At 38.5% G+C, this 24301-nt stretch overlaps 1 protein-coding gene across 6 annotated transcripts in view; it reads left to right on the forward strand.

Annotated features, from left to right (window-relative positions):
- PPP3CA (protein phosphatase 3 catalytic subunit alpha) overlaps positions 1 to 24301 on the forward strand; it is a 173097-nt gene that overhangs the window by 66984 nt on the left and 81812 nt on the right. For 4 of the 6 annotated variants that reach the window (XM_086888387.1, XM_086888386.1, XM_086888385.1 and 1 more), the window contains exon 2: positions 5331 to 5531. In XM_086888387.1, coding sequence (XP_086744513.1) covers positions 5331 to 5531 — 201 coding nt within the window. Of the gene's footprint in view, positions 1 to 2278; positions 2460 to 5330; positions 5532 to 24301 lie in introns of those variants that run through there. The other 2 variants (XM_086888388.1, XM_023925721.2) reach the window with 2 other exon arrangements.

Raw genomic sequence — 24301 nt, forward strand, 5'->3', positions numbered from 1 at the left:
CTTCTTAAAATTTTTATAGTTTGAGCTTTTGTACATCAAAAAATAACGCTAGCATGGCTCATCTCAGTCTTGTGAGAAGCAGTTTCCTTGCCAACCTGTAGTACCTTCTGTTTTTTCTAGGCCACAGGTGTTACTGCCTCATGTCAAGTGGCCTGTTTTCTGTGTTGTCAGCTGAGATATCTGTGGAAGGAACTCCTTTCTCTCTAAATTTGGTACATGTGGGTTTTGTTGAGGTATGACTCTATTGTCTGCTTCCAATTCGGTTCACATACAGCTGCTGTTACTTAAAGGTGTCTTCATGCAACATTCTTTTTGATGGACTCTTTCTTTATGCAGTATTGACTAGCTTTCCCAGTGAAAGCCTCAACTTTCTTTAAAGCAAAATGCCTTGCTCGTGAGTGATGTTAATTTAATTCCGTCTTTTAGCAAATACGGTTGTGAGCACTTATGATTACACTGCGAGAACTTGTTGGCAATGAAGAATAATTCATGCTAAATTTCTATAGGAATCCTTATAGCTGCTTCTTATTTTATACTGTAGATTTATTTTCCAGATTCTAATTTCCAACACTTTCACCATCTGGTGAGCAGATTTAGTAAAAACAGTCCTCAAATACGTCATGTCTTAAAATAGCAGGTGAAAGCTTGATCTTTTAGAGAGAGATTGCCAATTCCAGTGCCTACTCTAATGACAGTAGCTAATGTAAAATGAAACCTGATAGTTTTTGTTAGAAAACATCAGAACATGTGTTCCACTTTTAGCTCCTCTGAGATGATTTTTGTTTGGCACTTTTGCTGTCATATAAATAGTTGGATTTTTTTTTAATCAGGTATAGACATATTTTCCTGCCAAGTACATAAAAAGCTAATAAGAACTTGCACATGTTATGAATGCTGTAGTACAAAATTTTATATTGAAAAGAAATTTTGTCTTCTGAATATCTCGCCCTTCTGCTTGGTACTCTTTTCTAAAAAATACCTGCTAAGGAGGTAATGTGCAGTTTAAAGAAGAGATTGCAGTGATTCAGTGTGTCTGTATGGTTGTATTTGTCTCCAGAAAACCTGTGTATGGAGATGAAAGCATTATCCATGTGGTGCCTGAGGAAATCTGTCGAGGGGGGAGATGTTTTTCATGTGAGAACTCCATGTCTTGCATGGCTGAGCATCTTTGGCAGTGCCCTTTCCTTTTTCCACTGCTTTGGTGAGCCCTGCAGTGCCTGGGGGATTCCACTCTGTTCCCCTTTAGCAGCTGTGGAGGGTGGTGAATCATTTTCTGGTTTCAGTCTGTCACCTGAATTAAGCAGAGTTCCTGAAAAACAAAATTCATCGTTCCTTCCCCTTAGGTTCATAGAAACCAAGTAAGCTAGAAGTTCATAGGCAACTGCACAGGAATTAGGTAATGTTAAACTAATGTCTTTAGGTTGAAAAGTTGGTCTTTGGCTTCTTCTTTGTGTTGCTGTATAGATTTTGTCAGACCCAGTATGGTGCAGAAATGCAGAACTCCGATTAAATAGTAAAACCTCCAGTATGGGAGTTACTGGTCAGCAAGAATGTTCAAGATTATGCTATATGTTCAAACACATTATAAAATGGGTGTATATTTTCAAAGCCAGACTGCAATACCTGTTTGTTAATTATAAAAAATGTCCTGTCTTTAAAAAATACGGTTTTGTTGGAGTTTCTGAGATTATTTTTGTCACAGTTTTAGGAAACTTCTGTACATACTGAGTCTGAAGGTTATGAAGAGGTAGATGTAAAAAACCCAAAGCTGCAGAGTGACCTTTTAAATTTTTTTTGTGCCTATGGCTTAAGTGCCAGTGTGTTTAATAACTTGTGCTCTAGGCACTGCTGTAGTGAGAATATTTCTCAAAATGGAGAATTGCAAACTGCTATCAGACAAATGCAGTGCATTGGGTTATTGCAATGTTATCAGTTATTGGTGTGTTTTCCTTACAAATAAAAAGGCAAACATTTATTTGTCATACAAGTATGGTGTGCTATAAACATAGTTATGTACAGCCATACAGCATAAGTTATATAAAATTACAGGACAAGCATTACAGAGGGAGATAATTTGGGAACTTGAATGTTGATGAGAGTTTTTCTTACGGGCAGCCTCCTCTGAGAGTATTAATTTAGTGTACAGCTTCATTTTAAAATGAATAACATATAAACAAAATAATGCTTGCTTTGCCACATACTTGTATTTTATTTATGCGTGCACACATGGTCCACTCTAATTAAGAAGAGCTCTTTATGGTTTATTTATTTGTTCCAGAGAGGCTGCTTAATATTTGAGAGAAGCAGTAATGATGTCTGACCTTTGCAGTGGCTGTGTTAACGATGAGATGGGTTTTGCAGGAGCCTGCAAGAACAGTAAAAGAACAGGTTGATCTTTTCCTCCATTTGCTGGAACATGCTCAAGAGACCTGAAAGCACAAGTGGAAAAATCCCCACTAGTAAGTGGTTAAAGAGTATTTTCTTGTGATTTCAGATCTCAGGAGAATGTTACTGGCAGGCTGAGGGCAAGGGTTTAAAACTTTGTTTCTTTGCATTTACTGTGGTCCATATTTTATGACCAAACCTCCAGGGTAGTATTTCACTTGGTAAATAATTGTTTGTTTGGGTTTTTTTTATGCCAATATAAAGAAAATAATGTAAATGAGGTGGACACCCATCCAGGTTTTAAGTTTTACAGAGTGTGATTAGGCATGTATGAGTCGTGTGGTGGTCTTGTAGTGAGATTTGTCACTAAACTTCTAACAATATGTCTTATATGTAGATGCACATTTTATTGCCTCTCCCCTTTTTATGGCCTTTGCTTAATACAGATTCCTGCCTGTTTTTACAAAAACATCCCCTGGGCGTGTGCCATAGCCAGGAGGTCAATGGTGGCAGTTCAGTCCCCCACTCCTTCCTCTTCCTGCCTTTCCCTGGTGGTCTCCCTCATTGCATGTTCAAGATTCTAGGGTTTATTTCTGATAAGAATCAAGTTCATTGCATTTTTTGTTTTTTACCTATAAATGCTGATACCATAGATTTAAAAAAGCAGAAAAAGAAAAATAAGGAATGGAGAAACAGATACCTGTGTATTCAGATGGTAACATTGCTCTCTATAAAGCAACGGAAATTAAATGTTTGTTGTATTTATAAAAAGGATTTTGGTTAATACAGGCATTTGTTACGTGTTATTAGTAAAAATGATGTTTAACTGACTTCTGCATGAACGTGATCATTTCTTACGTTGTTCTTCTGTGGAAGCTTTGTGTACGCGTACATTCAAAGTTAATATTCTCATAATGGAAGATGCAATTTGTGGTCTATTCAGTCAGGCATGTTTTTGCTAATTAATCATGAATCATCTGCTATTGGAACAGTATCTTTTTTTCTTTAATTAGGTACGGATGCATCTTTGTTAGAGCTCTGCCTGCAGAACTCTTAGAGTGCTGCAGCATATGTCATTTTTTTCTGTATCAGTAGATTTTATGTCATACCTTTTGTTTGCTGTTGTCATTGCATGTGTTTTGCTCTGTCTTTATAAATGTAAAGATCTCCTTTCAGCATACAAACATATATGGTAGTTACCTCAAAGTACTGGTGCACTGCATAGGTTTATGCATTATCATGCCTTTGAAGGGGAACAGTGTCTGTTGTCTTGCTCAGGAATGGTATTTGCTTCTTCCAGCCAAAGTGATTGCAGATACTTACCAACTTTTCCCTTTCCTCCTTTTTCCATGCTCAAAATGCAGAATCATTAGGACTAGGTAGCCTTCCAGAGTTTTGTTTTCGTAAAAAGAGGATGGAGGCTTGGAGAAGTACTGAGCTATCACTCACCTTATTTTTTAGGAAAGATTATTCTTTTTCTGTGTTGCATAATAATTTGTTTAGTTTATAAATTTTCACCTTCTCCCCTTTTTGCCCCATGTTTAAATCTGAGAGCAGTCAGGCTTCAGTGTATTTCAGACACCCACATTCATAAATCCCCATCAGATTATTCCTGTGAATGGACTGCTGCAGCAGCAAAAAGGGGAAAAAAATAAAAAAAGAAGATGGGGGTGGGGGGAAAGGCATTTTCTGAAGCTGTTTGTGTTAAAAATATCAATGGAAAATAACTGCATAAAGTGATTTTCTTTTCTGCTGTTACTTCTGGTAGTGTAAGAGAAGAGTACTCGGTTTGAACTTTAAATAGTGTGAGTTAAGGGTTTTTGAAGTCTGCTGATAGTGAAATTAGAAGAAAACGGAAGCTAACGGATATATTGATGTGCTATGTTGGGGTTTAATGTCTTATGATGGGGCAAAGCTGACAGTAATACACTGCACAGGGGACAAGACCCTTCGGCGGGGACAGGGTTGCACTGTAGATGTGACCAGCTGAAACTGGCCCTGTGGCCATGTGTTGTCCCTGCTTGGAGCTCCAGAACAACCTGACCCTCTGGCAGCTGTGGCAGGGATCAGGATAATCACCCTGTGGCTGGTGAGGTGGGCACTGCCTAATGCCACTCGGACTGAATTGTGAGGGAAAGGGGGTTAAGCTGGGATAATGTTCCAGCCTCATCCTGGCAACTGACAGAATCACCTCCGAGCCTTCTTGTTCTGGCTGGCTCCAGGAGAGCAGGAGCGTACAACTTCACGCCTCTGACCTTACATGGGGACAGTATGCAGCTTGCTGGTTGCTGCCATGTTGCCAGGACAGCATTCATATTTATCCATTTATTTCCAACTTAAGTCTCATGCATCCTCTGTCCTGTCCATGCTGGAATGATCTATTCAGCACTGGTGGGTTTCAGATGTATCTTGTGTAGCAAACTATTACTTATACAAGGAAAACATCTTACATCCCTCTACCCAAAGGCATTAGAGAGAGCTCTGTCTTGGATTTAGAATTTTAATTGGAGTGCTATCTATGCGTGTCCATGCACAGATATTAAATGTTGCACTTGTTTGTGCATTTTATGCTGTTAATGGAAGGGGTGTCAATGTTCTCTAGTTCTACCAGAGCAGTTTAAGATCTGTTCCCTCCTTTTCCTGATATTCCCATGTCTTTTGGGGGATTTGCTTGAATGTATCTTCCTGTAATTATGGTCTAAATACTCCTCTCAGGTTTTTATAAGCATGGATTACTTCTTTTGTGTGTTAATAAAATATCTTGCAGAAAACATGCACTTTACTTGTATCTTTGGGAATCTATGTACAATTTAAACCACAAATTGTAAGAGGCAGTAGAAGATCTTTGGTAACATTGTTTTGCAGCAAAGATGTGTTTTGAAATGTGTCAGTAATGTGTCTTCTGTAAAGAGTGACCACATATTTTTTGGTTTTTTTCCGTCTAGCTGTCCCATTTCCTCCAAGTCACCGTCTCACAGCTAAGGAAGTGTTTGATAATGATGGGAAACCTCGTGTGGATATCTTAAAGGCACACCTTATGAAAGAAGGGAGACTGGAAGAGAGTGTCGCTTTGAGAATAATAACAGAAGGAGCTTCGATTCTCCGCCAGGAAAAAAATTTGCTGGACATAGATGCACCTGTTACAGGTTAGTGTGGAGTTATGGTGATGGAGAGGAATGGTTGCTGGCTGGGACATGTTTGGTAATGCATTCATTTATGTGGCTTCCTAAGGCACTGAAAGGCAGCTTGAAAATCAGTTGTTCTCTCCCAATACTTGATTCACACTTTGTCTGCTAGCACTGGATAATGGAGGCCATCAAGCAGCTTGCAATTTAAAGGAAAGGATTACATCTGCTGAGCCCTTTCTGTTTCTAAGGCAGAGAACATTTTTAGTCTTTAGGAGAAAATTAGAACTACTTTCTGAAACTTGATAAGTTACCTGGCCTTTTGCACCAGGTATTAATTCTGTAATTTTATAGATGTTACTTATCATAGTAGGACTGTTCAGACTTACAGACAGCACTGGGCTCTGGATGTCATGTAGTTTGACAAAGGCTGAGTGTAAGGACCTGTATGTGGCTTGGGGCAATCCCAAGCACAAATAAAAGCTGTGCAGATGATGGACTGAGGGCAGAGGTGATGAGAAGGACTTAGGAATGGTGGTGGATAAGAAGCTCAACCTGTCTTGGCAATGGGCACTTGCAGCCCAGAAAGCCAGCTGTGTTTAGGGCTACATCAAAAGCAGCATGGGCAGCAGAGCAAGGGAAGGGATTCTGCCCCTCTGCACTGGTGAGACTCCACCTGGCCTGCTGCATCCAGTTCTGGGGCTCCTGACATACAAAGCCCATGAACCTGTTAGAGCAATTCCAGAGGAGGTCCATGAAGATGCTCAGTATGCTGGAGCACTTCTCCTCTGCAGACAGGCTGAGAGATCTGGGGCTGTTCAGCCTGGAAAAGGCTTGGTGAGACAATACAGCCACCTTCTACCTGAAGGGAGCCTACAGGAAAGTGAAAGAGGGAATTCTTACAAAAGCATATAGTGACAAGGCAGTGGGGAATGTCCGCAAACTGGTACATGGTGGGTTTAGATGAGACATTAGGGAGGAAATTCTTTACTATGAGGGTGGTGAGGCACAGGTTGCCCAGACAAGTTGTGGATCCCCCATCCCCGGAAGTGTTGAAGGCCAGGCTGCATGGGGCTTTGAGCAATTTGGTCCAGTGGGACTTGGCCTGCCCATGATAGAGGGGTTGGAACTAGATGATATTTAAGGTCTCTTCCAAACCAGACCATTCAGTGATTCTGTGAGGGAATGATGGTGTCAGATTTACTGGCAATTTTAATTAGATGTTAAGGAAAATAAGAAGTGCAGAAAAAAAATTAGCAGTTTGTGTTGCCTGGGGGATTAATGAATTGTGCCGGTTGCAGAGCCCATCCTGCCCTTGACTATCAAACATTACCACCCACTCATTAATCCTCAGGAAATGCCTTATTTCTGAATTTCCTTTTCTAATTGTCTCCTGCCTCTGCCTGCATTCGGAATATATGAATGCATTTGCTCGCTCTAATGTGTCTCCTCCCATATTTTGTTGTTGCTATTGGATATGAATGCATTTTTGACAACTAATTGATCTGTGGCATAGAAAGTTATCTGGGGGGGGAAAAGATATCTAATTCCAGCCAGTTTAAACCATGAAGCCAAAGTATAAAACTTGGTTTAAGAAGTCAGGTCCTTTCATCACTTTTGCTTCTTGAGAGCCCTGATTAAAGTACAAGAAATAGTCATCTGCTGCAGAGGAAGTTTTTATTTACCAGTTTTTATTAGCAATGCTGGTAGCAGTCACCAAAAACCAAATAATAAACCCTTCATTTTCAGGAAACCTTGTCTGAAACTGAGTGTAGTGTCTGGACTAGAATGATGCAGAATTTATTAAAGCTTGTAATTTTAAAAATTACATCCAACTAGAGGATTGTAGCTTGACCTGGAGAGGTAATGTGTATCATTTTTTATATAATAATTAGCTTGTCATGCTGCTGTACTGTTCTGATAGAAAAGATGTCAATCATGTTGCAGCTCGGATGAACAAAGAAAATAGAATGAATAAAAGGACCCTTAGGTGACTGAGAATAAAGTTCTACAGATATTTTTTTGACACTTCAGGATAAATGGAAGAAATTGTAGAGGTACAGTACCCTTGTCCATAAATGAGTGGCAGACACACAGAAAATTCTACCATTTTTTGGGTTTTTTTCTTTTTTGAGTGTGATTTTTAATCCATTGAGAGATGTAGACTGTAGGAGGACAGCTCTGGTGTGTTGTGTCCCAGCTGATCTCCATAAACCTGTGTTTAATGTTCTTGCTCTCCCTCTCTTTTTATTTTTTCTCTTACTTTTTTTTTTTTTTTCTAAAATGCATTTAAAGGCATTGGAATTCTTCTGAATTGTATTTTGGGGATTATTCTCCAGAAGTTTACCCCATTGTATAACACTGGTATAATACAAGTCTTTGATTCTTTTTTCAGTTAAGCCTACGCCTTGCTTTGTTCCTGCTTTTGAAATTATTCTCATGCAGTGATTGTGATACTGCTGCATTCTTCAGGGTGGCTGGTAGCTACTTCCTTTTAAGCCAGTGTAGGAAAGCTGGGCTCCTGATGCGTTTATGCAGGGTAGCTGAGAAGTGTTAATCTTCCGTATGAGCAAACATGAAAGCTGTAGTTATGAAAGTGATCATCAAAAGAAGGAAGAACTTAAATTGTGAGGGGGAGGTTGAGAAAGCTTGTGAGGCATGTTGCTGTGGGCCTGACAATTTTCTTTGTATGAGTAGTATGACAGCAGGTGACTGGATAAAGAGAATATCAATTGACTGATGATGTAGTGGAAGTGCCAGGTATACAGGCAGTCAGGAAATAGCTATGTAGTAGAGGAAAGCTTTTTTCAAACATTGGGAAGAACAAACAAAACCACTGATAGAGTGGATAAGAAAATAAATTTTAGGTTTCATACAAGAGAAGCAATCTTGTTGAAGAATGACAGTCATAAACCACTCATAAACCCCCCTAATATGGGTTCTTTGTGGGAGAGGCATTCATCTTTTAGAAATATATTTGTTGTTTGTTTATAAGATGGTGATCATCAAAAAGATGAAAAATAGAAGCATGTAACAGCAGAAGTAATCACATTGTGGATTATTAGAGTGATATACTTTGATAAACATTAAAGAATATGAAAAATTCTTTCTTAAAGCCTTGTGCAGCCATCCAATCATTTGAAATTTCACTTTTGTTTATTTTAAGGGGTGATAAAATTGTCCTCAGAAGAAGTATCAGAGTTTTGTTTATAAGTAAAGTCATGTGCAATGAAGTGGGTACATACAAAGCCTGAATTTGAGCGAGAAAATGATAATTGGGCGCGAGTCATGCCAACAGCTTTAATGTGAAGTGCACAATCAATTATTTTGCATTTATGTATAAAACTTTGCGGTTAGCTGGAACCATAATGTGATTGCCATTTGAATTGATACATTTTATTTTCAAATTTTGCAAGGTTATAAGCCTTTTGAAGTATTCCTGATGAACCCATTTGTGAGCACAGCTCAAATTCTCATCATTTGCTCCATGCATACATGCATGCACAGCTCACTCCAGGTCTGGCTTACGGACATGGTGAGCTGTTCCTGCAGTTACACTGGGCTGCTTCTCATCGGGTACAAATATGAATAGAGCCTGAAATATGAGACTCCAGGTGCTCTGCTGTCAGTACTCTTCTTACATCTTGGAAGTGTTGAGGCAATGTTGTCTTGACTGACTTAATCTGTAACCTCTTGGAGAGACGTGAACTTCATTTGAAGCTCGTGTGTTTAATGAGGTTGATCTGCCACTAAACCACTATTCAGTGGAAAGATGTCTTTGTGGCAGCCTTGGAATTTCCACTCCTGTATTATATTCATAACAGTATAATGACACATGGAGAAATTGGCTAATTTTAAATGTTTGGGTTTGGTTTTTTTTCCCAGAAGGCTTGGGAAGTATATCTCTGAACCTCTCTGATGGCAATATTCACTGAAGTCACTCTCCAAAGTACACTTGGGAATTCCAGATTTATAATTGACTGTGTAGCCTTATTACAGAGGTTCATTACTATACCGAGTGATTTTGAGCAAGTGATACACACTGTCCTTTGTTTGTATGACTGACTGCATGGTTTTATGGGCTCTCACTTCCAAATCTAAAATATGCTGCTTGGGTACTGGCCATTCTGAACTGCATGCCAAGCATGTGTCCCTCTAACTTCAGTGCATGGGTGACTTTCTCTTTATAGGTAAATGTGTACATTCTTAAATGACACACATAGCTACAGGATAGACCTAGAACTGTAAAGTGATATATTCATCTAATATCTATCACTGCACATCTTTGCTTATACCTTTTAGATTATTTTCCTTGAGGATATTGTTAGATATACAGATCCTAAATGAAAATAGCATGATACCTCTTGCACATACAACTGCATAAGTGAACAAACTTGTAAGGTGTATATTGGTGCTTTAAGATAAGTATTTTTCCCCTGTTGATATCTGTTTTAAAAGAAATTAACGTGTGCCCTTTTTTCTTGTCACATTTACACATATCTCATGTTCTGTGCTCAGTGTACAGTCCTTTTAGATAGTTCTGCCCATCAGTACTAACAAGAGTGTCCTCCAGTAAACCAAGAATGTGAAAACCTCATATACATCTTTATAAAACTGTGCTTTTTAGTATGTGTACTGAAGTGTGATACATTAATATTATCAAGGCAGCTGTCTGTGTACTCTGTGTAGACTTCCCCCACGCAGTGTCCATGACGGTGGTTTCCGGCTTGGTGGCTGTAGTCAGGCTATGCGCAGGCACAGGGCCCAGCATCTCTTACTCCTTCATTTAGAAAAAATGGGAAATAGGTAAAAATGGCATATACTTTTGTTCTAAACCTTCACATGCTTCACTGAAGTCCTGACTGTGCTAGCCCGCGTGCAAAGCTTTCTGAACTGCCAGGTGCATGCAGCTTGGTAGGTGAAAAGAGGAAAACACTGGGGAAGACAGAATCAAAGTTTATTCTTGTAGTGTAGAAAGTGTCTCAGTCTCTGCAGAACTCCTCAGCCATATTGTGTTTCTCTACTAATCCTGTTTTTTGCCATGTTTATGGCTGTGGTAGGTGCAAGGAAAATGCTGTTTGCAGAGCCTTCCTTGCTATTATCTTTGCATCACATAAGGTAGGGCGTTTGTGTCCATTAGGTTTGGAAGTACTAACCTTGTGCATGCTAAGGGGAGATACACCCACTTGCACTATTCTTGCATTGTCTTTGGGTAAAAAGTTCCATTGGCTTGCTTGATGCCACAGCATTATGGAGATCCAACTTAAATACTTGAATTGCTTGTAATGTTAGTGTCTTTGTGAACACACAGAGTTTTTGCAATTCAGACTCTAAATTGATGAGAGGGGAAAAGGTTGTAGGCATTTATGACAAGCCTGTGTGGGAAAAACTGTGACAACTTGGGTGACCTTTGGAAACTTTTGTGCATTACAGGTCCATAAAAACTAGAGGGAAAGCCCTTTCCTGCCTGCATGTGCCTTTATGATCTCTGAGGTTTCCAGACATTCTCTGGGTACATTATTCCATGGAATAGCAGGGTGTATGGGCCTGATTTTTTCCTCATGTTCCACATATATTTGTCTTTTGCCCAATTTCTCTCATTTGGTAGCAGGAAATAATATTAGTAGGTTGCTGGTGCTGTGCAAACGGAAACTTTGTAAACAGCAAGAGTTTCTAGCTAAAGTGATCAATGTTGAGGTAATAAAAGTATTTATGCCCACATTATAGTAAAAGAGAATATTGAGAAATACTGAACAATATAAGAGAAAAATAACATTGATTTGTAGCATGCATGTGAATGATCTGATCCAATATGAGCATCAAACTAAACCAGTCCTTTTTGACTTTTACCTTTGATGCAGTTTAAGATAAAATTTCAGCATGGAAAATAGGCAAGATTGCTTATTAGAGACCTACAAGTATTAGGTCTATCCATATTTGCGCAGCAGAGTTTGTTTGAAATTAACAGTTCAGTAAAAGTAATTAGAGTTAAAATTTCTTTATGTCACACTTAGGGTTAAACATTATGAACTGTGATCACTGTTGAAGAAATTATTGAATTCTTGAAGATACAGGACATGTATAACTAAAATACTTACATATGTGCCATGAAAAAAATCACATACATGATCAAATTGTAAAGTGTTTCTGAATGGCTGGTGTCTTCAGACACACAACTCTTAAAGCTTAATTGCTGGTTTGAGGTCTAGATGCCTGCAGTTTCAGACAGATAGGTACTGCACTTTTTCCTTCTCTGTCATAAGACATTCAGCATAGTTATCTTTAAAAAGCATCTTTAATTTTGTTTGTAGTACTAGGAGTGAGCGTGTGATGGTGTCCACCCTCAGAACAGGATGCTGGTTACAGTACAACACTTCTTCCTGTATCTTGGAGATGCATGAGAGTTGCAAATGTTCCTGGTATAACTATATCAATTTGAGTTGCTGTGTAACACCTGAGACCTGGACACGTTTCTGCAAATTAGTTGTGCTCGCAGAGTTAATGGCCTGTAGTAAATTCTCCTTCATCATAGGAAAGTTAACTTTGCCTGGAGTGAGGTAAATGTTTGAAGTGAACTTTGACTTGTTTCTTTCTTAATATCCATTCACACTCTCATTTGCATAGATGAGATTTCAGCAGGACAGGTTGGAACTGGGAAGTGGAGGAAAGGGGAAGTATTAATAGCACCACGTAACTCTTGTGTCTTGAAAACAAATGATAGTCCAGTTGTTTTTACATGTTTTTACTATATAAGGCAGATTTGCTTTCTCAAATTAGACTTTATGAAGAAATGTTTGCCATAGTTTTTTAGAATGTGTTAGATACCTTCTTTTCTCAATGTAGCATAAATATAGTTTGCTGTTGCAGCATTTATTTTCCATTACTTTATCACTGTTGAGTGTCATTAAACTACAGAAAACCTGCATTTAAACTTATGTTAAAAATAATTTACCATATAAACATACTGTTGAGTAGCTAAAGTGAACTTGATTGGATCCTTTATTTGGGTTGCTGATTAAAACTGACACTACTCCAGATATTTTGCATGCTTTATTGAGAACTCATAATGCATCCAATCACTTATGGCTTAAAATCTGTGACTTCTGTGAGAAGGTAAAGATGTAAGGCTGTATATATTCAGATTATTTTTATCTGTTCCTTCCCTAAGTGCTTCTGTTGGTTGCAGGTATAGATTGAAATATGTCTGCCTGCATCCCTGCTATAACAAAGCAGTTGTGCTTTTGTAACTTAATTGAGCTGCTTCAGCCATTAGAATCTGATATTTTGGCAGTTGATGTTTTCTAGTAGCAGCTGCTTAAATCGATCATCATTGCCAAGACAGTGGATACTAGTGGTGGTATTCTTTACAACTACCTCAGTTGTTCTTATAAATGATGTATCTGTGGTTCACTTTATTTGGTACAAAAACTGTAGTCAAATAAGCCAAACTGAAATTGTTGAATCTGAGATTCCTTTCAGATATGGAACTTAATTTGATGCTGTGAAATGGAAGATCAAAAATATTTTGGGCTTCAAGTCAGTACAGAAATTGCATTGATTAAAAAAATAACCACCAGCAAAAATACAAAAACAACTGCTTGCAAATACCTAAGCCTTTAGGACTTTGTTCTTGCCATCTTTTATTTAGTGTGTGGGTGGTTCATCATGTAAATACTGACAGCACAGTATAGCACATTAGCATTTCTTCTAGGACTGTTCCAAGCAGACAGGGTACATCACAGCAGCGCTGTTTATTATAGCTTCTCAGATATTTTTCTGAATCTTGTAAATCAGGGTTTTTACTTGCTTTGTAGTCAGTGGAAAATCTTGAATTAGAACTGGGTCTTTGACACATGGGTTCTTTTTTGAAAATAGCAGTGATATTTGTACTGTGTAATCCTCATTAAGAGGAAAGAACCTTTGTTCTTGCCTTTTGTGTTCTCTTAGCTTTGCCCAGTTATTTTTCCTTTTGATTCTCACCGGTTAATTTAACTAAGTCTTAGGTAATTTTCTATATTAGTAAGGGATGTGGGAATGCAGTGGGATCACTTCTGAAATCACAGCCACCCATGTTCCTCCTTCCATCCATTTTGGATGGAGGAACTACTGAAATGAGTAAGAACTAGAAGGAGAACAGAGGGAAATTCCAGCCTATGTTTGCCTTCCCTCTTGAAAAATAAAAAATCTATCAGTCACAGGTGAATGAACCAGAGTTCCCCATTTTGTTTGTGAAATAATTATAGAGTCATGATATATATGTGTGTGAGGCTGAAAGGGGGATTAATTTGGTCTTAATCACACTGTACCTGCAACAGCTGTAGCATGGCTGCAGTGGAAAAATCAAGGAAAGGAGTCAGAGGAGTATGAGGGGGTGGACTAATAGTAAGTCAGAGACAAACAGGGTTTTGTGTCAGCTGATTGTTGCCACTGGAGGTACCACTGTGTTAATCTGATTTGGGAATCGCTGTGCAGAGGTGTGCCTCTGTTCAGAGTCTGATTGTGCATTTGGACCTAACACCAGCTGTCTCTTGCCTTCATCTGTGCCCTATTTTTGTGTCTAACCTTTCACCAAAACCTGCTGAGAAGCATTGACAAGTGCAAAGGAGATAACTAATAGGTTCCTTCTTAAAGACATACTATAAACATACCTCTCATCACTTAGAGCATAAATCACAGAACATTAGAAGTTGGAAATGATACTTAGAGGACATTATTCTGAGGTGCGTGATTCTTCTACTTCTTCCTGCCTTTACATGCTTTTGCATTAGCATTTTAATTATTCTAAGAAATACTACCAGAGCTGAGACATGCTTTCTCTGTTTTTCTACATTTATCCAGAGAAAATATTTGTAGAATAATTTCCAGGTGTATATAATATCCTCTGTGAAGACACTGCCTTTTTAAATGAAAAAGAAAGTTATTGTAGTTCAAAACATTTTAATTAGTTTTTTAAAAATATTATTTTAAAATGTTCTTTACAGCCTAAAATATCCATGATCTCCAAATAAATGTACCAATTAGGAAGATCAGTTTTGCCGAACAGGAGCATCTTTTCAATCTGCAGTTGATTTCAGAAAGTCATGGGAAGTGTCAAAGGCAATTCTGGTAATATTGTACATGATTTGTACTGGTGGTGTATCAAGACATAACATTTTCTTCTGACACAGGGGTCATCATGTGCATCTTTAGGGCATTAAAATGTTAAATGGTGAGTTTCAAATTATTCTTTGGTGCTCTCTCTGCATTGACTGTGCTTGCTCCTGCTTCTCTCTTCTCTTAGCTTTGGGCATCTAAATCTAGTTGAAATTCATGTATTGATCCCACTTGGGGTGCTAATTGCTTCCAGATAAAATGTTCTTGAGAAGTGAGAAGGATCTTGCCTTCTCCTCAACTAAAGGAGATTCAGCACAAACTGAATTTTCAAGAGGAGTCTGTGTCCTATGACATTTTGCCTTTGCCTTTCTTTATTGCGTATTGAGCTTAGCAGTTGTGTTGAACCTTGTGGATTGCTTGGCTTAAGTCAGTGTTGTTCCTTCCTGTGAGATTTTTATAGATCCAGCTAGGTCATCTTTAAAGCAGGCAACCCAAGAGCAAATGGCAAAGGGCTAAGCTCCAGTTTCAGAGCCTTTGTGTGAGTCAAAACCAGCCATGGTGCTCAGCACAAGGGAAGGCACTGTGGAGAATCCTTCTCACTCATTAGGTGTACCAGCATTAGTGCTTTCAGATGGTACTTCTGAAAGTTCCCATGTTGAGTTTTTGACAGTCATTCTTACACCTCTTCTCACTTGACAATTTATGAAAAAAATTTTACGAGTGGAAAACACCCCAAAAGTATTGCTTCAATCAGGATAGGTTGAATTTAGATGTCAAAATGAATGGCCTATGAGAGTTCATTACAGGAGTTTATTCATTAAAAAAAAAAAAAGGAAAAAAAGAAAAAAAATTCTGAATAAACAAGGAAATAAAATTCAGTGAACTGTGTCAGATTTATTCTTTATTAACCTGCATTAAATAAGAAAGAACACTTAATTGTATCAATTTAGAAAACCTGAAGAAAACAACACATAACACATTTCAGTTCATTTTTCATGCATGTTCTTCTTTGTATTTGGTGCCCCCTGTACATACAGGTCAAGAGCTTAGTGTGGCAACAGGGGTTGGGGACATTGCTAGTGGCCATAGAAATGAATCCCGCGACTTCAGCTGTTGACAAAGTGACAGAACACTTTCATTTGCTTTCTGCTTGGCTTGATTCCTGTCACAGGCAATAGTTGGAGTTGTCTAGAGCAATAAATTATGAAAGCTAATGTAGCTTCTTTGTTCCACTTCATTTCCTTTGGTTCTCATCAGACTTTAAGAGGGGGGAAAAAAGCTAGCCTCAACGCAGGGTACACAACTGAAAGTATAAGAGAGGAAGACCAAAGAGCTGCTTGTGAGATCAGCCTGCATACATAAAACTAGGTTATCTTTTTTCCTCAAACAGTCTAAAAAATTTCAGTTGAAAAGGTAAACCTCCTTTGAAGAGAAAATCATGTTTTCATTCTAAACAAATAAGAAAATATTTGTCTCTAAAAGGCATTTAATTAGCACTGCCTATGGCAGGAAATAGCCAAAAATTGTACTTGAAAGGAGAAGTGCATGGGAAGAGTGGTGAGGTGAGACTGTTTCGCTCTCTAAGTACAATAAAGAAAGCATTGTTATAGATCTGGGTATGGTTTGTGTGCTAAATTTGTTACTGGAATGATTGAGAGCAGCAGATTAAGAATAGGCTTGTAGTCTGCTGTTTCTTGTAGAATTACTTGGAGTTAGGAGTGTTGTTTTTTTGTTTTGTTTTGTTTTCATTAAGGTAAGGGAAACAGTTGTCATTGTAGTGGAGAAACTGAAATTTCCAAATACATGTAGAGGTTAGTTATGGCCAAAACCACCTCTTGCCAGGGGGCCAGTATCAAATGTAATTTGTAAATCCTGTGTATTGAGTAGTTCCTCTTTGGAAATCCATTGCATTGCGCCTGGATTTTATTGTAAAATTAGGGAGACATCATTAAGGAGATGCGTGGGGAGAAGGCATCAGCATGGTGCAGAATAGTGCTATACAAGACAATCCTTGTTGAGGGAACAAATATATCCTCAGTAAAATGATGATTTTAGCAATGAAAAATGACTTTCAGATCACTGATGCCAATCTAGGTCTTCACTAGTGCTTCTGCTTTTTCTAGTCTAGAAGCTTGAGGCTTTAGAATATCAAGGCTCTTATCAAATGCAGGATCTCCTCTTGAAGGCATGATCTTAAAATGTAACTGGTTGAAGATGCCATCTGGTGGTGTGTGTTTGGTGTGTCTGGTTGCTTCCTGATGCACCTGCCATCAAGGCCATGTGTTCTTCAATGTGCAAGAGGGGAGGCGTAACCACAGTGATAAGGCCAGAACAAGGAGGTCTCCAGCTGTTTCTAGGGGACCAGGCTGGAAGATGACCACAACTGTGGGAGACCAGGTAAGTATAAGCAATTAATTCAAGTCAGCTTTTACTTTGAAGTCTCATTTTCTAAATAAGCTTTTGGGAAAAAATTTGGGTTATCTTACTTGGGGAGGCAGTGAAGAATAAATTGGATTTCTGTTGGATTGAGCCAGCAATGAAATTACAAAGGTCTGAAGCCTTTGCTTGCTGCAGATTTTTATGGTGGAAGGATGCATTTCAGCTGCGTAAACAAAGCTTGGGTGTGCATGAGGGTGTGTTCTAAAACCTCAAGGTCTGTATATTCTTTTATCTTTAAGAATACCTGGAATATGAATGTCACTTTTCCTAATTTTTCAGTGGAGCTTTTTCCTTTGAGGAAAGCTTTTCAGGTCTAACATTAATTGAACGGGGAAAGGTTAAAACTTCATAGCAGTAGCAGTTATTCACTGTGCTGTTGAAGCTAAGTTACTCACTTTAGCTGGTTTAAACAAAATCAAAGCATTAGTCTGCCAAAAGACATCTATCTTCTCATAACATTTTCAGTTTCTTTGGCACTTAATTCATCACACTCTTTCCCTAGACACCAGTGACCTACTCTCCAGACTGCAGCTTTTTTCAGCATAGGTTTCATTCAGTAATGAAGATAACGTTATTTTTGTTTTTTTCTTCCCACATTAAGCCCTTTTCTTAAAATTATTTAGGTTGACAGTACCTTTGAAAATCACATTGCACTGTGTCTTGTTCAAAACAGGGCCTGGTTCAAGTGTAGATCAGACTAAATTCTGCTACTTCTTTTCTTAACTAATCCATCTTCTTATTTCCAACTTACACACATTCATCATTCCTCGTAACATGATGTTTCTGAACAGACCTCCTACTATTCCAACTGTCTTCTGAGGGAGGTTAGCACCTCACAAAAGCTATCATATTCTTCAAGCATCATGACTGTCCCTCATGACTATGCTTCTTACTGTCTGTCCCTGTTTTATCAATTATCCATATTGTCTGTTTTGCTCCAAGAACCCCAGTGACTCATCTGAGCTCAGATGGTTTCATTCTAAGCCTCTGAAACATTCCTTTGATTCTTCATAGGAGAAGGACCATATGCAGTTCCTTTTACCTTTTTGTTCTTTTCCCATGGTGATTTTGTACTTGAAAAATCTGGCCTTGGAAGAGTCGTTGTCTGAGCACTGAGATGTCTCTTATCTGAAGACCAAGTCCTTTCACGCTTCATGGGAAAGGCCACATTGACATTTAAGCTGTCATCGGAAGCTATTGCTCTGCAATGTGCAGCTGATGATTCTTCCCCATTACCAGAGTGTATGGAGGAGAGCCTGGTGTTTGGAGGCTGTTCTGGGTGCAGCAGCTGTTTCATCTGCACCTTCCTTGGGTACCTACCCTGTGGGTACAGTCTGTCTTTGCACTCACAGACCATTGCTGATGCAAGCATGACTTTGAAGAAGGAATAATAGTGAAGAAGATGTGTTCAGCTGATGTGTCACCATCCCAACTGACTCTGTCTCGGGGACATATGTTATTTAAAATATTAGTTCTGTGTCCTCAGGGATACACTGATTCTGTCTTACAAAATATATGACTGGTGTCTTAATTCCATTCTGAGGTGACACAAATCTCTTAAAATTTTTGGAAGTGAAGTATTTGGTTCAACTCCTGTTAGTATATTGGGATATGGGGGTATAATAAAAGGACTTCCCAAAAGTATCTTATTCGCAGAAAAAAACATGGAAGGTATTTCAGTTTCTAGTTGCAGAAATTGAATTAATATAGACAAGAATTTCATGGAAAATACAGATGCAAATGGTTAGAATTTTTTATTTGGTGTCTGGTCTGCTGCATTTTACATTTTTTCTTGTGAACTAGAAACCTTTTCCAGTAAACAAGTATTTATATCTAGAGCATGTATCATATGTGATCTCAAAGCACAGTTGTTACAGCTGATAAATGTGTTGTGTGGATGCTGTATTGGTTGTGAGGCTCTGGTGTATTTGCATGCATAGGAGGTATAGTGTAATTAACCACATTAAACTGAATAACACACAGCCTCCCCATTGTTTCTCTTTATGGAAGTAATTAGATGCTGAGAGAACTATAGCAGGAAATAGGAACAGTTTCCTCCTGCCACCCCTCAAACAGGTTTTCAGTTCCAATTAAAATAAATTACATTTTCAACCAGAAGAGATTACTCACATGATATCTATGTCATTTATAAACATCATGGAAAGCCTGTTGTAGAAGTAAATATTAGAAAGGAGAAAGAAAGGAGAATAATTCAGAAAACCTAACCAATAGGAATTCAAAAACTGATTCTCTGAATTGCTCAGTTAGTTTTCATTGAGAAATCTACCAGAGGTTGAATAATGGGGCTTGAAAGCCTCATCACAAAATTTTGGGTATTAGAGGTTTCTATAGTTAAACTATATGATGTGCTTTGAAACTTTGACTAAAGAGCAAAGTTTCGTAGTTTTATATATTTTTAAAAAAAACCCTTTATCCTGTGAGACTTCTTGCAGAAGTTGTAAGTTTCTGCCCAACTCCTTCAAATTTTGATCTAGCTGATGTTCCCAGTGTGTATTCCTCTCTGCTGTGACAATAGTATTTATAAAACAAACAGAAGAAAGCTCTTCATTATGATGCAGTTAGGTGGAAGGGTAGGATTTTTTAATCATTATTTTTGCTGAAATCCCATGTGTTTTATGTAAAAATAACAGGATTTTTTTGGTTTTAAAAGAATCAGTAAGAAATAAGAAGGAAAAACACATAGTGAAAATCATGTGAAAAAGGAAAACCCTAGTCTTTTCAGCCATGAAAATGTTTTAAAACAAAGTCTATATTTTCATTCTTATTAAACTATGTAAGGGAAACCAGCAATTCACTTACTAAATGTTGTCTAGTACATGAGCCTCTCATCTTCTTCCTGAGATAAAAGGATAAGTAAGGTGGTCCAAGAAAGATTGAGAGATGAGGAATTTTTAATTCTCTATTATCATCATACAGTAACTGTGACTTGAAAATCTTTTGATAGACATTATGATAAGTGATGGCTGTCTTTTTAGCTTAATCATGCAGAAAAGGTTAATACAATCACAGGGAAGAAAAATGCTGTTTCCTGCCCTTTCCTTAATTATTCTGACTGTTCGGGAAGGCTTAAATATCATTGTGAAAAAATAATTAGTATATTATTACCATTGGTTTCCACATGTTGAAAGTCTTAATTTCTGTGGCTCCTTAATCTGGGTCTCCATGGTACCTGCTGTTTACATTATTTCAATACATTAATCAAACTGAGGGGAATGTGGTGTGGGGAAGATTGTTGGATCAAGCAGAAGGGAGCAAGTATATTTTCTGAATACCATGTGCAGGTGTGTCTAGTGGAGGAGGATTTTGACAATGCTAATGCTTGATGATCTCTTATTGTTATCCCTCCACGCGTTCTTCTCCATTGCGTAAATACACTTTTGAAGCACTTTATGCAATGCATTTTTGTGTCCAAATTCAGTAGACTTTTTGAAGGAGAGAGAACTCCATCCTTCAAAACGTAATTTGATCTACAGTAATTTGATGGTTATGGCTGGTAGATATGTCTTGATTTTAGATATAGAAAAGAAAAAAACAAAACAGCTCAGTTTTGCATAGAGAAAGCAGAGAAAGAAACTAGCTGATCAATACATGCTTGTCGCATTGGGGTTTGGAGCAACCTCACCTTTCTGTGAGTTTTCAGAATGGCTTATTTTGTGATGTTTAATATAAAGATGATAATGAATTTTGGACTGAAAATCTGAGCTGCATTTGGCAGATAGTTCATGTCTCTGCAAATGTGTGGTAAACTTTCAAGTAAAAGCATTGCAATGACAATTCAATTGGGACATTAACAGCACAATGTGGGAAATATCTCATTCTCCTCCCACTTCTTCCCCATCCTTTTATCTACCAGAGTAGTCTAATTCCTGGCAATCTTCTTATTTTCTCTGCAATTTTCCAATGTCCTTGATGATATCAGAAAAAGTACAAGTCTTAATTGCTTCCTTTTCTGAGATGTATGAAGAGATTGCTCTCCTTTTTTTTTTTGATTTTTTTTTTTTTTTTGTGTGTGGTACATGCTTTTTGGAGTTTGAAGTTATAATGCTGAGACAGTTTTATAAAACTGTCTGTAGTAGTAAATTCAGCTCATTACATAAGGAATTTAGAGCATGTTCTTGTACTGTCACTGCTGTTAGTTTGCCAGACACGTAACTGTAAATACCTTTTTTGGTCTGATGCAATCACTCAGTTATTGTAATACAATTATACATATTGTTGGTTGAAAAGAGCAACCTAAGGCCTGCAGAACAAGTTTCCTCAGCTGAGCAGAACTGGGCACATAGGTCCACCATTTTCCTTTCACCTCCTGAAATGCTGAGCCAATGTAAGTGACCCTTTCCTCCAGTGTGGCTGTTGACCTCTTGAGTGGCATTTGTGACCAGCTGGGCTGGCTGGGGCTGTTTCGTGGCAGCAGCCTGAGCTGCCCACCAGCTGGCCTGTACCCCTGGGCTGGCGAGGTCCCCTGGACCCAATCGTGTTCAGCTCTTCCAGCTTGCTAAGCCCACTGAAGTCTGAATTGGCAGAAGTCACGTAATTCAGTGTAGTGCCTGGCTTTTTGGTGGTTTAGTGTGCTTAAACAGTTCATTTCAGTGGAGGATATCTGTGACCAGGAGCTGAAGTAAGGAAGCAAGGGGCACTGCAGTGGCCAGGAGCATGATTGGCTGCTGCTGCCACAGACCCCAAGCCTGAAATGACATTTTCTTTTTAGGGAAGTTGAAGGTACTCTGTTATTTCTTTGAAATAAAGTGTTTTTCTCAGTGCTTGAGAAAGAATACCTGGTAGTCAGTACCAGTACCTGGTAAAGTCAAATGTATAGTCTGGGCATGTTCAATGTACTTTGGCTGTGCATAATTTAAAGGTAATGCTTTTTATAATATTATAATACCTTTAAATAAAAGGTAATGCTTTTAAAATTTTCCTATGTTATGATAGTGAAATTATAGGAGTAGTGCAACATTTCTTGAAAAGAAATTAGCTGTAATCCTTAAATTGCTACTAAATGGAAAATCTGATACTTTTTTTAATATTTGCAGAATTATACTAAACTCGATATTTGAGTCATCCTGTGTCAAATGAACTGTGATGCTTTTGTCATCAAGAAATTCAGTACAGCATGACACTTCTTTGCTATGATTTCTATCTGGTAAATATACCAAAATTATACTTGTGAAATTTGCTCAAAACATGAAAAGGCTGAATATGCTTTCATGGAAATAATTCTCTGTGGAACCAGTATAAAGGAGAAGCTGTTCATTTCTAGGCTTAAAGAAAATAAAATCGGTGTGTGTGTGTGCGTGTGAATACACAAGATACAAAGCTTACAGACTTTGGGTTTGGTTTCATGCACTTGCCTGTATATGTGCACACATACTGCACTTTATTGTGGTGAAACATCAGATAATGTAAACATTTGACATTTGAAAGTTACTTTAAATGGATCTGTTAGAATGGGTCCAGAGCAGGCCATGAAGATGCTCAGAGTGCTGGAGCACCTCTCCTGTGCAAATAGGCTGGGAGAGCTGGGGCTGTTCAGCCCAGGAGAAGAGAAGGCTCTGGGGAGACCTTCCAGCACCTTCCAGTACCTGAAGGGGGGTTATAAAAAGGAGGGGGAAGGAGTTTTTATATTGGCATATTAGGACAAGGAGCAGTGATTTTAAACTGAAAGAGGGCAGGTTTAGATTAGGTATCAGGAAGAAATTCTTTGTTCAGAGGATGGTGAGACACTGGAACAGGCTGCCCAGAGAAGTTGTGGATGTCCCATCTAGTGGGGGCTGTCCCTCTCCATGGTAGTGGGACTGGAGCCATGTGATTCTTAACACCCCTTCCAACCCTATTCTGTGAGTCTGTGATTCTATATTTGTCCTTACAGTAAAAAAGCTAACATTTTTCTTCAAAAGAAACAACATTTCATGTGTCAGTGCTCAAAATTACGGTGTGGATTGCAATTGTGTTTGTAACTTGTGTACTAAATACTAGCTGATTATATATTAAATGCATCTCTTGGTGAGGCATGCCCATATTTTGCTGAGATTTTCCCAGCACTTTGAATAACATCCTTGCAAGTTTCATTTTGTGATACTCCAATGAGTATCAGTTTAAAAAGTAATTTTTGGTGGCTTAGCACCCATTTGCTCCTTTTTCTCCTTCTCAAAGATTATGAAGACCTTTCATCTCTGGTAATAAAGAATATGCTTGCTCTAGGTTGTATCCTCTTTCTCATAGAATGAGAGAATTGTTTACGTTGAAAAATGCCTCTGAGATAATCATTGAGTTCAACCAGTAACCCCGCAATACTGTGTTCTAATGCTAAACCATGTCACCAAGTGCCACATCCACACATTTTTTGAACATTTCAAGGGATGGTGATTTCACAAACCTGGCAACCTATCCTCATGCTTGGCCACCCTTTCAATGAAGAATTTCCTAATATCTCATCTAAACCTCTTGTGGCACATCCTGCTTTCAGGCATTCATAGAGAGCGACAAGGAGCTCTGAGCCTCCTTTCCTCTAGGATAAACCATCCCAGTGCCCCCAGCTGCTTCTCATCAGATTTCCTCTCTAGACCATTCACCAGCTTCATTGCCCTTCTCTGGACACACTCCAGCATCTCAGTGTCTTTCTTGTAGGGAGGGGCCCCAAAACTGAACACAGGATTTGAGGGGTGGCCTCCCCAGTGCCGAGTACAGGGGGATGATCCGTTCCCTTGTCCTGCTGGACACACTATTGCTTATACAGGTCAGGACGCCCTTAACTTGCCAGCTGACGTGTATTTAACTTTGTATTCAGTTCTGGTGGGAAGCCTTATGCTGTAATTCTGATCTAGGCTGTGGAGACTTGAAGTGATTTTTTTTTTTTTTATTTTATGTTGTCTCCTCTCTGTCTTCTTCTTTTGCAGAATCATAAGCAGTTATTGTGGTGTTCCCAGCCTTCCTGGGACAGGCACTCAGCATTATGTCTGTTTCTATTTCATGTCTGGGTGAAGACTGTTTAAAATACCTAGACTGAGAACTAACTCTGTAAACTCTGTTTAAATTTGTTTATTAAATCCCATTTTCTTTCACCAGAACCTCTTGCTTGAGTGTATGGTGGCAGGAGGAATGTTTAACTTCTCTTTCGGGAGAGAACTTGATGCACATTCTCTCAGGTGCTCTCTTTGGTTAGAAAACAGTGTCTCTCGGACAGGAAAATCTAAATCACTCAGAAATATCTTCTTCTGAAAGTATCATGCAACATGTTT

The sequence above is a fragment of the Cyanistes caeruleus genome, chromosome 5, assembly GCF_971803275.1.
Source record: "Cyanistes caeruleus chromosome 5, bCyaCae1.hap1.1, whole genome shotgun sequence".
NCBI lineage: Eukaryota > Metazoa > Chordata > Aves > Passeriformes > Paridae > Cyanistes > Cyanistes caeruleus.